The sequence below is a fragment of the Glossina fuscipes genome, unplaced genomic scaffold (genome assembly GCF_014805625.2).
Source record: "Glossina fuscipes isolate IAEA_lab_2018 unplaced genomic scaffold, Yale_Gfus_2 0, whole genome shotgun sequence".
Taxonomy (NCBI): Eukaryota; Metazoa; Arthropoda; class Insecta; order Diptera; family Glossinidae; genus Glossina; species Glossina fuscipes.
The window spans coordinates 40,479,557-40,494,495 of record NW_023998414.1 but is presented as its reverse complement, the minus strand read 5'-3'; the positions used below and the strand labels follow the sequence as shown (position 1 = coordinate 40,494,495).

The 14,939-nt window shown below is 34.3% G+C and overlaps 2 protein-coding genes across 3 annotated transcripts in view; both read left to right on the top strand.

Annotated features, from left to right (window-relative positions):
* LOC119644242 (teneurin-a) overlaps positions 1-14,939 on the top strand; it is a 444,303-nt gene that overhangs the window by 12,919 nt on the left and 416,445 nt on the right. The gene's annotated exons all lie outside the window — the stretch shown is intronic.
* On the top strand, positions 222-1,040 carry LOC119634356 (triosephosphate isomerase-like). Its single transcript, XM_038028445.1, has one exon. The coding sequence runs from the start codon at positions 222-224 to the stop codon at positions 1,038-1,040; it is 819 nt and encodes a 272-aa protein (XP_037884373.1).

Sequence of the window (14,939 nt, the reverse complement as noted above, 5' to 3'; positions counted from 1 at the left end):
CTGATTTCTTCAAACGTAGGTGTAGCTGACGCTAATTACTTTTTATTTTTATTTTTAATTTTTATTTATTTTTTTTTTTACATAAATTGACACATGAAAGGAAACGTTGAGTTTTTTTTTTAGAAAAATTTTGAAATTCGAAAAAATACAAAATTTGAGATTAAATTTTTTTTTTTTTTTGCATTAATATATTAAGACGCGATTTTAGCAATTCTTACGAAATGGATGAAAGAAAATTTTATGTTGTCGCAAATTGGAAAGCAATAAGTGGCAAGGAGAATATCAAAGAAATGTGTAAATTGCTCTCTGTCAACGTTCTCGACGATAATACCGATGTAATTGTCGGCTGTCCTTTCCCATATTTACAATTTGTGCGACAACTGTTGCCGGAACGCTTTTATTTGGCTGCCCTCAATTGTTATAAGGAGTGTAAGGGGGCGTATACTACAGGCGAAGTGTCCCCCATTATGCTTAAAGATGTCGGTGTTAGTTGGGTATTACTCGGCCATTCGGATCGACGTAATGCACTTAATGAAAGCGATGAATTGGTAGCCGAGAAGGCAGCCTACGCTTTAAATCAAGGTCTGAGTGTTATCGTGTGCGTTGGCGAGGGTTACGATGATCGTTCTGCTGGTAATACAGACTCCACATTGGCCAATCAATTATCCTCATTGAATAAGCGTATTAAAGATTGGCAGAACGTAATGTTAGTCTACGAGCCGGTTTGGGCCTTAGGCAGCGGGAAGTCGGCTCGACCTCATAACGCTCAGAGTGCTTTAGGCTTCATCAGGAAATGGCTAGAAAATTATGTATCAAAGAAAATGTCCGAGACAGTGCCGTTATTGTACGGAGGCGCTGTTACTAGCACCAACTGCAAAGCCCTTGCTTTACAGCCGGACGTTGACGGCTTCCTTGTGGGAAATAATTCAACAAAACACGATCTCTTGCAAATAATTAATACGAATATAAATGACGAAGACAAGCAAAGTGTTGATTCGGGAGAATATCTCTCCCCTTACATGGATATAACGGATTTTTAACAGCTTTTAACTGCAAACGTACTTTAAATTAAAAATGAGCCGGAAGCTGAAGCGATTAAAAAACAACGTACTTTTACAATTTTACAATAGAATATAGAATCGCTTTTCACTTCACTTCACTCTATTTTCCTTCAACTTATTTTTTTAATAAATTATAGCAAATTTTGATAATTTGAATAATTTTATCCGTCTTTTTTTAATGCGAATTTTTCACTTTCCCTTATTTCAATTTCGATAACTTTACGTTTCAATGGCTAATAAATGGTTTCTACAGACATATCTTAAATGCACAATTGCTTAGAAACCTATCTCTTCCTGCCCTTTAAATTCAATTTGAGTGTCTAAGGCTAATGTTAAGAGGAGAAGAGCACTATGATACTCCCCTTGAAATGTATTTGAACTTCTAGCAGGAGGTCTGGAAAATGCATATTTCAATTCAAAAACACTTTTTTTCCTGATAATATGGACAGTTCATCGGAGCTTGAAATTGATCATGAATAAAGAAATGAACGAACTGTTGCGACAGAAATCCAGCTAATGGCGTCTCCAAAATTTATGAATGGGAAGTGCCGAGTTCCACCCATAGTTCGGCTGCAATAACTACCTATCAGATTCGCATTTCCCCAGCCAGATATCATGAGCGCCTAGTGAGCAGAATAAACACGGAATTGGAGAAACGAGAGTTTGTCGCTCCATATGATATTCTTCAAAATATTGGAATTTAAACAAACGTTCTGTAAACTCCGTATCCATAAATCGGCTAAACGAAACGTGCAGCTGCCAGTTCCTTTCAAGATATTAATCTTGACATTCTTCTTGAAATTATTGTGCTTCCTTTTTACATATACTGTGAACCCAGGTGACAAGTGGCTAAAAGACAAGAAAGTCAGGTGACACATTGGTTCAAAACCACTTTGTGGACCTTACATCATACAACAATTCAATCACTTATTCATGATAAGGAAGAACAAGACGGTGGGGCTAATGTGTAGTTGGGGAGCATTTACCCCGGAAAGAGGTGAACCGGATTAGAGTCAATATATACCAGCAGAGAGGTGGTAAAAGTGAGGGAGACGGAGGAGGTTAACATTTTTTTTTTTTTTTTTTCATATTTTCAAAATATTCTATGCAATCCAGATCTTAACGTACTGGGTCTTATTGAAAATTCTCCGCGGTTTTTTTTCCACGGGGTGGTGTTGATGCTTGTATATCGGGCAAGGCACATTTGATTGTCTCAAACGAACGTGTGCTTGAGAGGTGACACTACAGGTTGCATTTTTTGTGGAGACGGATTTCTAATTCTTTGCTCGTTTGTGTAAAAAGTTATATTGATTTGAGAATAAGTAAAAATATCTGACGAAATTCGCTAAGTTACGCTTTTTTACTATAAAAAAAGTAAAAACGATGCAGAAAAGAAAACAATTTTTGATGCTGTAAGTGAATGAAGAAGCCAGGAGTGATTCGCTTGATTTAGTTCCGGAAATTTCGCAGTCACTGAAAATGTCGGGGAAAAATTGCAACTAATAGAGCAAGACCGGCAAACAAGCTGTCAGAAAATAACGGAGGCGCTAGACATCAACCATATGACAGCTTGGAATTATTTGAAAAGAACGGGCTACGAAACGAAAGGCGGACTACAGAAAAAAACCGCGGAGGTTTTTCAATATGACCCAATAATGGTTGCTTGCATGCATTTTAATCTGCGATAACTCTATTGATGAAAATGATAAAGTAATGCGAAGGGTCTATGCACACAATGCTTAATTTCGATCTTTTGACCATTACGTACATAACAACTCAATTTTGATAGAACGTGATAGCGAAGAAGCGTCACAAGTAGTAGTTAGCCGGTCTTCGATTTTCTAAAAGAATCTCGGCGAATATTTTTACAATAGTGTTAGATATAGATCGATTACCGTACCAACATCAGTTGTACAGAGATTGAGAGAGGGAAGGAGGATCTACAACTGACAAGATTTATTTCTAGACATGAGGGTATATATGGAATTCAATTTTATTAAAGGCTTAAGACTTTTTAAAATTTTATGTGTAAATAGTTAAAGCAATATGATTTTAAATAAAGAATTTAAATTTTATATGGAAATTTATTTAAATTTACTTTGCAAATGTTTACAAAGGTGAATTAACTACTTATGTGCATACGTATCTATTTGTATCTATAGTAAATCTGAAGTAAGGCAATATTTCATTTACGAAAACTACAACAACTAATCCTATACTATCGTATAGCATCGTAAACAAGAAAGCAAAAAAGTTCAAGAAATAAACTCAACTACATATTCGCCATAGAAGCAAATACATATCGAGACTTACTTGCATGCATGCATACGTAAGTGAAAAAGAACTTGAACGAAAAACTGACAGAAGAAGAGAAAACAGATATTTGGCAACAACTCGCAACTGAATACATTACACCGTTAGTAAACAAATAAAGAGGAGAGAAGTGAAAACACAAACTAGTTCAATAGAGCAGAGGATTGAAAAAGAACAAAACAGCAGAAACAACAACAATTATACTAACTCTAAAGTAAGATAAACAAAAACGTTGTTTTGATTTGGTAATGAAAACATTAAAAACACGAATAAAAGTAAGCAAAAAAAAAAAAAAAAAAAAAACAACAAATTTTCCTTCTTCTTTGTTTCTGTCTGCTCTCCTCCCCTCCCCTCCCCTCCTCTCCACTCCATTGCTTTCCAGCTTTCCAGCTGTCCACCCAAAGGGAAGAATGCATTTCGACAACTTGCTTTTAAGAAAGTGCAAAAAGTAAACCCTAACTAAAAAAAATACAAAATACTGTTATTCTTATTACATTAACTCATTCATTGCATTATGCATCCAGTTTGAGAACTTGTTTACTTGCACAAAATGTTTGTTTTTATTTACTCACAGATTGCACTGAATAGCAATCGCATACAATAATAATAAATAGTTGTATATAAATACTAGCTATACTTAAGATTTGAGTTGCATATATAGCAACTGATGCAACGCATGACTGCTAGCGATACGAACTTTTTTTTTTTTAGGAGAACTATTTTTAGCAGAACTATTATAAATGTATTCATTGCATATGATGTACGTACGAAGCCTCATCTTATCCTTTCTCATATATCTGACTGTAACATTTAAAATATTCAATATATACATATTCAATCTATACATATATATGAAATGAATTGATTTGAATCATTAAAAGCTTTCACTTACCTATATTTTTTTTTTTTGTTTTTTATGCAAAAATATTGCCCAGCCCAGCCCAGCCGCTTATGCCAATGCCATCAGCTCGTTCACTCATAGAAATAATTAAAATTTCGTGCTACACGAAGACTTACTTTTCATGTGAGCCCGTGTACGTATTAGTGCGCATTAGAGGACCAGCGTGATAAGAAATAGGGTGCAAAAAGTTGACGCAACCAAGTTGAAATTTTTCTGATCACGATTCGATGATTTCTGTAGAGTAACTTTGGAAATTTGCAACTTTTTGCTTATAATGACTTCTTTAAAACACGGTTTTGGATGGGGGAACTCGTCGTAAAAATATTCGGAACCATTACGTTTTCAGTATGAGTCGCCTTTCCAGAGGCAGAAAAGTACTCCTAAAGCAAATCTAAAAATGATTTTTATTCTATCGGTATTTTTTATTTATCCTTATTTTTCTTCCCCTTTTGTGTTACATCTTATAGGAGTTTATTTGCAATTAGTTCACATAAGATTTAAGAACGGAAAATCCAAGAGTCAATAAGTTTTAAAGTTTTTGGGCCTAGATCTGGACAATGCGGTAGCAGGGCGCAGTAATTCGTTATCTACTTGAGTTGTGGGTCGTCTATATGTTCCACTGTGAGTAAACTGCACATTTGGTACGAGCACGGTACGATCTATATTACATCGGTGAAACTATATTTTTATTGGCTAACCCTCTGAATGGAACGATGAGGTCTTAACTGATTGCCTAGAATACATGAGTGGCGGCCTATCCGTGTATTCCGTCCATAAGTTGCCTAATTGGGTAAATGACCGCCTAGATGCCAGATGGTTGGCCAAACCGTTGACCGTTTTATCAGATCGCTGGTCGTTTACCAATGGCTTGTTAACTAAATAGCGGCCTAGCAGCCTAGATATGAGTTCAAATCCACGTAATATTTTCGTGATATATAGTTTGAAAGTTTAGAAGAAAATTTTCTTTTTTTTATATATTGAGAATGATTCATATCAGCGGAATATTTTTCGCATTAATTTCGATCCACCTTGCTTTTGGAATTCATTCGCCGGTCTTGCAGTTGACTTATAAGGTGAATTATGGATTGGTGATAACTAAGGTTCAGTATGTTTGCGATTGATTTAGAATATTTTTCGGCTGAGTCTTGCAAGTTTCGTTACCAATGTTTAACTTAAACTTATTAAGTAAGAATTTAAACAAAAAAAATTTGTTTTATTTAATTATAGTAAAACGTTTATAACATACCGCTATTATGATTTATTTCTTAGAAAATAATTGGTTTGCCTTAAATTTAATATTCTGGGTAACTAATTTAATTTTTGCGTAAAAACACTATCTGGTAAGTTCCACACTCAACTAGTGCGATGTTAAAAATTTTTCGAAAAATTTCACGAAGTAATTATATAAACCCTTATAATAACATTTACTGAATTGTTAAACTTGTGTTACCTTTACTTGTAAACATGCCAGGATCGACTTATTTAGAATTGAAATATAATTTAAAATTGTGTACTAGTAGCAGTAGGACTAAACCATACAGCAAATGCAATTTATTATACCATTAAACATCATTCCTCCAACAAGACGCCTGTCTGACGCATATATGTCTGACATATGGTCGAAATGTCTAGGTAGTAAAAATCTTCGAACGGTGGGTGTCAAAATTCCATGACATTTTCATAGTTAGTTTGCAAGTTACAGCTGTTGCAGTGACGCTACTCTTGTAATTTTCACAGCAGTGGAAAAATCGAAAGACACGTTCGCCAGCAGCGTTGGCTTGAAAAATCTTATGGCGAATCTTCCTTGTCGAAAAAATAAATGTTGTCGATGGTTTGCTAATATTAAATCCAGTCGTCTGGATACCGAGATGCTGACTGCTTTGGTCGTCCGGCTTCGGCAGTTGTTCCAGAAAACATAACGAAATTACCCAATAATATTTCGGAAGACCGAAGTTGTGTGACTGCTAACATACTATTTTGCATGAACATTTGCTCATGGGAAAGCTCTGTTGCAAGTAAGCGCCGTGTCCTGCGCCAATCCTGACAACAACGTGTTGACGAATCAGTGCGACGTTCGGTGCTGCTTGGCACGCTCTGGGCGTAATAAAAAATATTCCTTCATGCGGTATGCGACAATAGATGAGGCGTGGACTCATAACAACACATCGGAGACAAGCGGACAGCAACGGGGGTGCAATACGACCAAAAAAATAGTTTTACTAAAAGCGTAGGGATCGAAATGTCGTGAAATTTAAGGTTAGTACGATTCCGAAATCGTACGGATCTGTCAACAGTGCTGTTACCCGAGTGTCAGACTGATAATTTATTGAGAGGCGTGATATACATACAAGCAGGTCATCGTACCATTAGTTGCAACAATTCTTTATTCTCTCCTCACCTATTATCTTTATTTTCCGCTTGGTCTGTTCTAATCTAGCTGACAGATTACAATAGCAATACCATAAACATGGTAAACACCCATTCATCCAAACCGGCGCACACAATATATTTGCATACAATGCATGTACGTGCGTTTTTATTGTTATACCTGGATTTGAATATTGTTTTAATTAATGTTAAATCTAATGACCATTCTCCACAGTTACAGTAAAATGAAAATTTAAAGTCTCTTCTGTTTTAGTTAGTTTTGAGTAAAATGTAATAAAAAAAGCAATATTTTTTTTTATTTCATTTTATTTTGTTTTTTTTTTTTTTTTTCTTTTTCTTTTTTACTTCAAACATATGGATGACACCATCGATGCATGCTTGTGTAAATGAAAATTTATTTAAGAATTTTATTTTTTCACTTTTTTTTTTCATGTTTTTCACATAAGCGGTAATAAAAATAAAAAAAATTAAAAAAAAATACATGAAATAACTATTAAAAACTTTGCTTTATTAAACTAGGAAAAAAAAAAAAATAGCTATCTAGCGTTATATTTTTATTAGTTTATATTGTCTGTACGTGAATAATATATAATAGAAACCATACGTTTATGCACTTATGCATATGTATACCGCCCTAGGGGTAAGTTGTGAACGTGGCAACTAAATAATCAAAATACATATACAAAATATATATAGATATATATATATATATGTGCATATAAATTTTAAAAGAGTTTTAGGAAAGTTGCTGACACAAAACGTTGAATTTTTTTTTTTTTTTTTTTTTTTTGGTAGGAAATCATTATAAAGCGTTTCTAAACATGAAAGCGTGAAATTTTAAAGCTTTTGACTTCTAATTTTAAATGTTTTTAGTGCGTAGCGCGTGGGTGTGTAAGTGTTTATATTCACTTGCACATAGGGGTTACGTTTCAAAACCATAAATTAACATATTTAGTTGACAATATGTTGCAAACCCCAGTTAAAATTTATTTTTAAAAATAATGTAAAAATATAAATTACTTTAATACATATATCTACATATATTTTGAGGACTTTTGCCCATTTCCTGGAGCTGGGACATGCTCAGCGGCACCAGGCTCTGACTCATAACAACTGTATGGTTATCTAGATATAGGTATCGTATCTACTAAAAGAGGCGCATTACTTTCAAAACCTGCCAAGTCTTAAAAATTCATGTCTTTTCGGTATATACATATATATATATATATATATATCGATATATATATGTTCCCAGAACCAGGACCGGAAACAATCTGGCTCACACTTAATTGAACGGATATCCTCCTACCATTAAATTTGATCCTTTAAAGTTCTGCACAACGCAATCTCCTCGAACGACTTTCCTAAGACCGCAGATACAGTCAATCAAAGCAGTCACTTGGGCCCGTTTCGATTTATTCCTTACATATTTGGTGGTTACATCAATTTTGTTAGTCCTTTCACTTGGAAAAAGCATTTGTTGAGAAAAATTGGAGCAATACATATTTAAAATTAAATATTTTCCATCATTGTCGGTATCATGTTGGAAGAACTTAAATTGGTTTGGCAGCGATCCAATCATCGACACATTTTCTCACTTCCTCAACTGTGCGAAGCTGCGTGCAAGCAATGCCATGCTGCATCGATCTGAACAAATAGTATTCAGAAAACTCCATGTCTTGTGAACAAGCTGGGTGTGGCAGATCTTCCCATTCTCTCTTGCAACAAGTTGCCAAAATGACATTAGGATGCGATGGAGCACCATCATCATCATAAGCTTCTAAGCGTGTTTGGTGGGCATCCACAGCCAATTTCGTCAAGTTAAACAACAAAAGTAATCGAGGACGAAAATGCTATTATTAGGCAATCCCTCACTCAAGCGAAGATCCATCCCCGATATCTTGTTCCTAACTAAGCTTATAATGTCCCTAATCGATCTTCTAGGAATTTCATATTCGTAAGGCTTCGCCAGTGTCGATATAACTATGACTTTTGAATCCGTTCCGGGTTCTTTGCGACGCGTCGGTGCTGCCCAGTACGCGAGATCCGCCGAAGTCGTATCCCAACTGAATGAACTAACAAATTTAAAGTATGGGCAGTTTTACAATCTGATCCAGATATGCTCAAACAAATTTTATATGCTGTGTAATATCATCAAAGCATCAGTTGACATTTTTGCAGCCAATTTTCTTTTGAAATGAATGAGTGAATTAATAAATATCGGAACCTCCAAAAAAGTTAATAACGTCTTCCTCAATCCCCTTTTATAACGTTAAAGGGTTGCCTACTAAATTCGAAAGTCTTTATCCGAACGGCTCTGTCAGCGATTTCCAAATAATTGCTTTCTAAGAAATTTGACTAAAGCTGGATTCTTTCAATGCAGAACTATTTTGTAATGACTAGCAGGCTTAACGATCTGATAAGATATGGAACATTTGATGACGATGTCTTACCGGCTATGCCATCCCCTTTTTATTTCTGCATATATACTCATTTGTCTATCGATTGACGCTAAATTTGCATGTGTTAGCTTTATTTCCATATGCCGCCTAATTCGGTTTCGGAAAATTCATTTAACGCATATTACCTTAATATATACGTCACATAGCTGACTCATTGCAAGCTTGGAAGATTTCAAGCTTGTTTTTAATTAATTTGAATTAATTAATCAATTACTCGCAACGAATTTTCCAACCGGAAAAGCACAACAATTACCGATTGGTATCTGTAGCCATCCCTTTTTCCCCTTCTCTCTTCTCTCAGATCAATAGCCTGTTTATATAAATGTAGGGGGCATTTCCTAAGTGCATTGCGAATTACGCAAAAAAAAAAAAAAAAGTGAAAAATTTTGTTTATATTAGAGTAAGGGTGGAATACTGTATTAACATCCTATTTATTGGACTATGATTTTGTTATGATATCAGCACAAGGCGAAAAAATTGTACTAATACCGTATTTTTGTATTTTCGCATCGAAAAGACTAATCCGAACTTTAGATGAACTGAAATGAGTTATATCAAGATGCGCCGTCTTACGCGTCTAACGCGAGCCTATTTTGAACGAGAAGGTTTCTTTTTATTCGCTTGGTAGTACAGTGACTGTTACGATGCCGTAACTTTTATCTAGAAGAAGACATTTTCTTTAATTGAGCTAAAAAGGATATACCAGGAACGACTTCTTCAACTTTGCGATTACCCAGAAGGCAGACGGGGTTAAGCTACACGAATACGTTTGTCGCGGACCAGTACGAGCCGAACTTTTGGAGAAAAAGTTCTCTAAGAAAGAAGGCAGACGTGTCATGGTAATTCCAAAATTAACGTAATTCAGCTTCGCTCAAACGAGGAATGGCGAGCAAATTGTTGGCTCGAGGCAAGGCACCACATGATAATGATTGAAGAAAAGTTAGTCCTACTACTTTTTAATGATAATTTGTTTTGTGTTTTTGTTCACTTCACTCACAAAGTTCTTACTTGAATAAATCGATGTGTTGGCGATCGGAAGGGAAAGGCGCTGATCCTATAAAATTTGTGTATGCTTCGCTTTGCATTTGTACATCTTCAAGTATATGCCGATTAGCATTTATATATCTAGTTCATGGTCGCAGAAAAAATTGAAAATAAAACTAATTCGCCCACAAACGCCCCTCGTAGCAAAAGCATTCAATATTTCATATATAAATATTATTTGAGCGAATAATTTTACAAATAATTGGGCAAAAAAAAGTTTCATTTCGTCCTAAACCTCTTTCAAAATTCTATTTGCCATACCTATGCGAATAACTTACCTTTATTTTCTAAGCCACAATATTCCCAAGAATTCGAGAAAGCTAACATAAAAGAATCAAATTGTTGTTAAATCTGTAGCACTGTAGCATCGTTATATGCATCGTTAATTTTGAAACTGGGTCAAGTTGATTTTTTGTTATTGCGAAATATTCAAAGGTTTGCATTCCAATATGTTCAAAAATATTGATAAACGCTAATGAACACATTCCTTGTACATTTTGGTATTAGATAATGCGAATTTATTATAAACACCAAGAAGGAAAATTATATTCGTTCTCCACCGAATCACTTATACCCATCACCATGATCCTGAAAAAACGTAAAAGAACTAAATTTTCATACTCTATAATGTTCGAGGGGCGCGGCCGATTTTTTCTAGTTTCTAAATTAAATATATGTGTGTATATGTTATACCGTAGGAGTAATAAGCAAAAAACGCGGAAAACTAAAGATTTCACAATTTTTGTTATATAGACGTGTTAGGCATGTTGTGGGCGTGTTCTTTGAATAGGTTAGATCCTTTCCAAATTCTCTTGCAAGTTCATAGGCGAACGGTAGAACGCTTACCATAGACAATAGACCGACACGTGGACAGATCACTGCACATTCTTAGGTGTATTTAAAACTGCCCAAGGCCTTATACATTCAACTGCGTGCCACAACATTCCATATATATGGAGGATGCTTACAACAGACATTTGGGTAGACTGATGGACGGACAGATGAATATGATTTATTTGATTCAGAATTTGCTGCTCATCGAGAATAGAATAGAACTTTGCGGTGTATCTGATGCTTCCCTCGAGACGTTGCAAACGTTCTGACAGAATGTTAAAACTGCCATTACAACGGACGGACTGAGGCACAGACCAAAATTTGGTGCAGAGTGGGGGGTACTCCTCATCCTTCGCTGTTGGGTATAATAAGGAAAAACATTCCGTTGGGTTAGGGCCTTACAGCACCGTAGAGTTGTTCATATAATGAAAGTAAGTTGATCCGCTCTATTTTCAATAGCGTTCACCCTTGGGCCAAGGCTAGTCATTGTAACAAATTTCATCAAAAAATTTCGAAAATTTGCAATCTATGGGCTGAATACAAGGCAACAAGACGGACCGACAGGTTAACAAATTTAGATCGATCGTATAGTAAAAGGTGCGTCTTCCTCAAGCTCTTCTGGCTGTTGCATACATTCGCACAATGTTAAAATATCCTCGCATCGCATGTGGCGTAGGTTATAATAAAGAAAAGGGTTTTTAAATAGCAGTAGAAAATAGAATATAATAAAAAACAATTCATCTCTATTAAGAATTTCAATTTCATTAATCGCTTACTTTCTGGATATAATTCTATTGAACTTATAGTCATGACGAGTGGGTGGGAGATATACATGGTAATAAATCCATCATATCCTCATACAGGGTCGCTCGCGGCATTTTTCTTTCGCTCGAATAGCACTTCCTCCAAAATTTAGATTGAAAAAGATTTTATTCGTTTCCTTTTATGTACTAAAAATTTAGATATGTCTTCAACAACGTGGTATATATAAAAGGAATTGATCGACATGCACCACTTTCAAGGTACACATATTTAAAATGCCCTTAATTGCCAATACTTCCATTTTCCGAATATTGGATTTTTTGTTTTGACTACAAATGGCTTACGGAAAAAAAGATCATTTTTCATTTTTTTTCAAAAATAGACTTGCCACACCTTTAAAAGAAACGGCTGATAAGTGCCAGTTACTGGCATTCCTTGTAAACTTTCCTGATACAAATGAAGCCATGATATAGAAATACGTACTCAATACTGCTAGAAAATTATCGAAACAAAGCCATCCACATATCTCTATGCATTTGCCTATCTTCGCCAAGTTGCGATTTGCTGCAATTTAAAAGAGAACCAATTGAATAATTAGCAAAACGATAAGAGCTACACAGCCAAAAAACTACGTCATTGCGACTAATTGTCATCCGCAGTTGCAGTACCGTATACTACATCGAGCGTGCAATGCACAAATCGAGTCTTGACAATTTTCAGACACACAACGGTACACAAAAACTTTTGATATGTTATAGTGGACACCGAAAGATATTATGAAAAATTAATTTCATCGCCATGATCACGAGGAGGGAAATGTATATGAAGAGTTCTGGTGATGATGAATCCTGGTCGGGGTAATGAAATTAGGGTTTTCTAATAAAACCTGTGAAAACAGTGGCATTGTATCAATTTTCTAACATTTTTTAAAACGTAGCTTACCTACTGTGGTCGATCTTGCTTCAACTTTTTACGATAATTTTTTGCATTCCTTACAACATAGAGCATGATCTTATTTCTTATTTAGGTATTTATTTCCTTTTTTTGTTTAACTTTTGCAGTCACACCTCCTCGCCAATAAAAGACTGAGCTATCTTGGGGAAGAGGCAAAATTTCTTTAATATTTAATTATTTTTTCCAAATGTTAATCAGAAATTTGACACAAAAACGTGTTGGTGCACATACCTAATACAAAAAAAAAAAACTTAATACAATCGCTGTTCACTAAAGGACACGGTCAGTATTATCCAACATCCAGCGCGATCACATTAATGCAAGTATCAATGAATATGTATATGATATATGCTCCTATGAGCTTGTGGTCAAATCGTTAGAAGAAAACTGAAATAAACGCGAATTTGTTTCGAATTTTTTTACTTAATTCAAACTTAATTGAAAAATTCATATCAACACATTGATGGATATTGCAATTTAGCCATTCATTTGCTTAAATTTATGTGTTAGTTAGTTATCACTCATACGCCAAGTGTGCATTCGATATTTGGGTATAGTCTCTATAACCGCAGTATAAATAAATTGTTCGTAATTTGTTGTTATTTTAATCTTTATCTATTCAAGAAATTAAGTTATGTTTACCAATTTATACCGCAATGCAAATACATATACACGCATGCATATATATATATATATATATGTGTGCGTACATGCATATCGGTATATAAATAATATATTTTAATACAATGGCATTTAAAACAAGCTGATATATAGTGATATGCATATCTATATCTATATATATACATATATACCTAGGCCGAATGAATGGACAAAATACTGGGCGTGTATGTAATCGGTGTGTGTATATTTAGTTATTTATTTATTTATTTATTTTTTATTTATTTATTTATTTTATTTTTTTTTTTTTCGAAAAAAGTACTAGTGTGCGTGTAGTCCAAATATAAAACATTGACATAAATATGTGCAAAATGCTATATATATATAAATCATGCTATATATGAATAAAACGATATGGTAGATGATGGCCTACGTATTGGTTCATACCTATACTTACAAATACATATACATATATATGCGTATCTTTATGTTTCTACACATAACACTAACTGCATATCTGTTATACGTGCGTGTATGTATATGTGTTGTTTGTGTTTCAATACTGCAGATGCATGCACATTATCTGCAAACAATGAGCGGCAACTATTGCTGCTATTGCTACGCTATTGCTATACAACACAACGCCATGCTGTATAGCTGCTGCTGCATACCATTATGCAAAATAAAGTCATAACATATTATGTATATGAATGAGTGATATCCGTTCTCAATTTGTTTGCAAAATGCAAGACTGCTGATGCTGCTATTGCTGCTATCATTGTTACTGTTGTTGTTCTTGTTCTTTTTGTTATTATTGTTGTTATTGTTGTTGCTGGTCATGTATAGTCGTTGCCGTTGTTAAAGCGTATGTAGCGTTGAATAATGGGTGTTATTTAAAATTTATTTATGAATATTTATGAAAAATCATGATACTTTCGCGCTCGTTACATAACTTCGATTGTTGTTGGCGGGATTTGCTTCCTTTTTTTCAAGTATTATGTTTTTTTTTTTTTTTTTTTTTTGCTGCAAAACACTTTTTAAAGTTCCATATTAATTTTATTTATCACACACACACACACACACACACACACACGCGCACACACACAAATAAATTTATATAAGTACATATAAGTATATATGTAAGTACATATATAAGTGCATACATATAAATGTGTATGTATATATATTGAGTATGTATATATATATATTTATATACGTGTGTATATATGAGTATATATGTATTTAATTATATAGATTTATGCATCTGGGTTAATTTTTACGGTTTTTAATGATTTAAAAAAACGCACTTAATATATTTCCTTTTCCCCCTTTTTAACTATGATTTTGTTTTATGTTAAACGTTGCTTTAAAAAAAAAATCAAAATACATATATATAAAAACAAAAGATATTATATATGTTTCAGAGTGAATTTTAGACACCCACCACATAATACACTTTTATGAAAGTTGATTGCCGATCCTCCATACTGTATCTCGCATATTTACACAATAGAATTTCGTCATTTTTTGTTCACTTTATGATCATTTGCTTGTAGAAATTCTGATTCTTGACAGTCAAACACTGAACCAAATGCAAATTTA

Excerpts from the sequence above, each read along its gene's own strand:
- LOC119634356 (XM_038028445.1), top strand. The coding sequence starts at position 222 with ATGGATGAAAGAAAATTTTATGTTGTCGCAAATTGGAAAGCAATAAGT.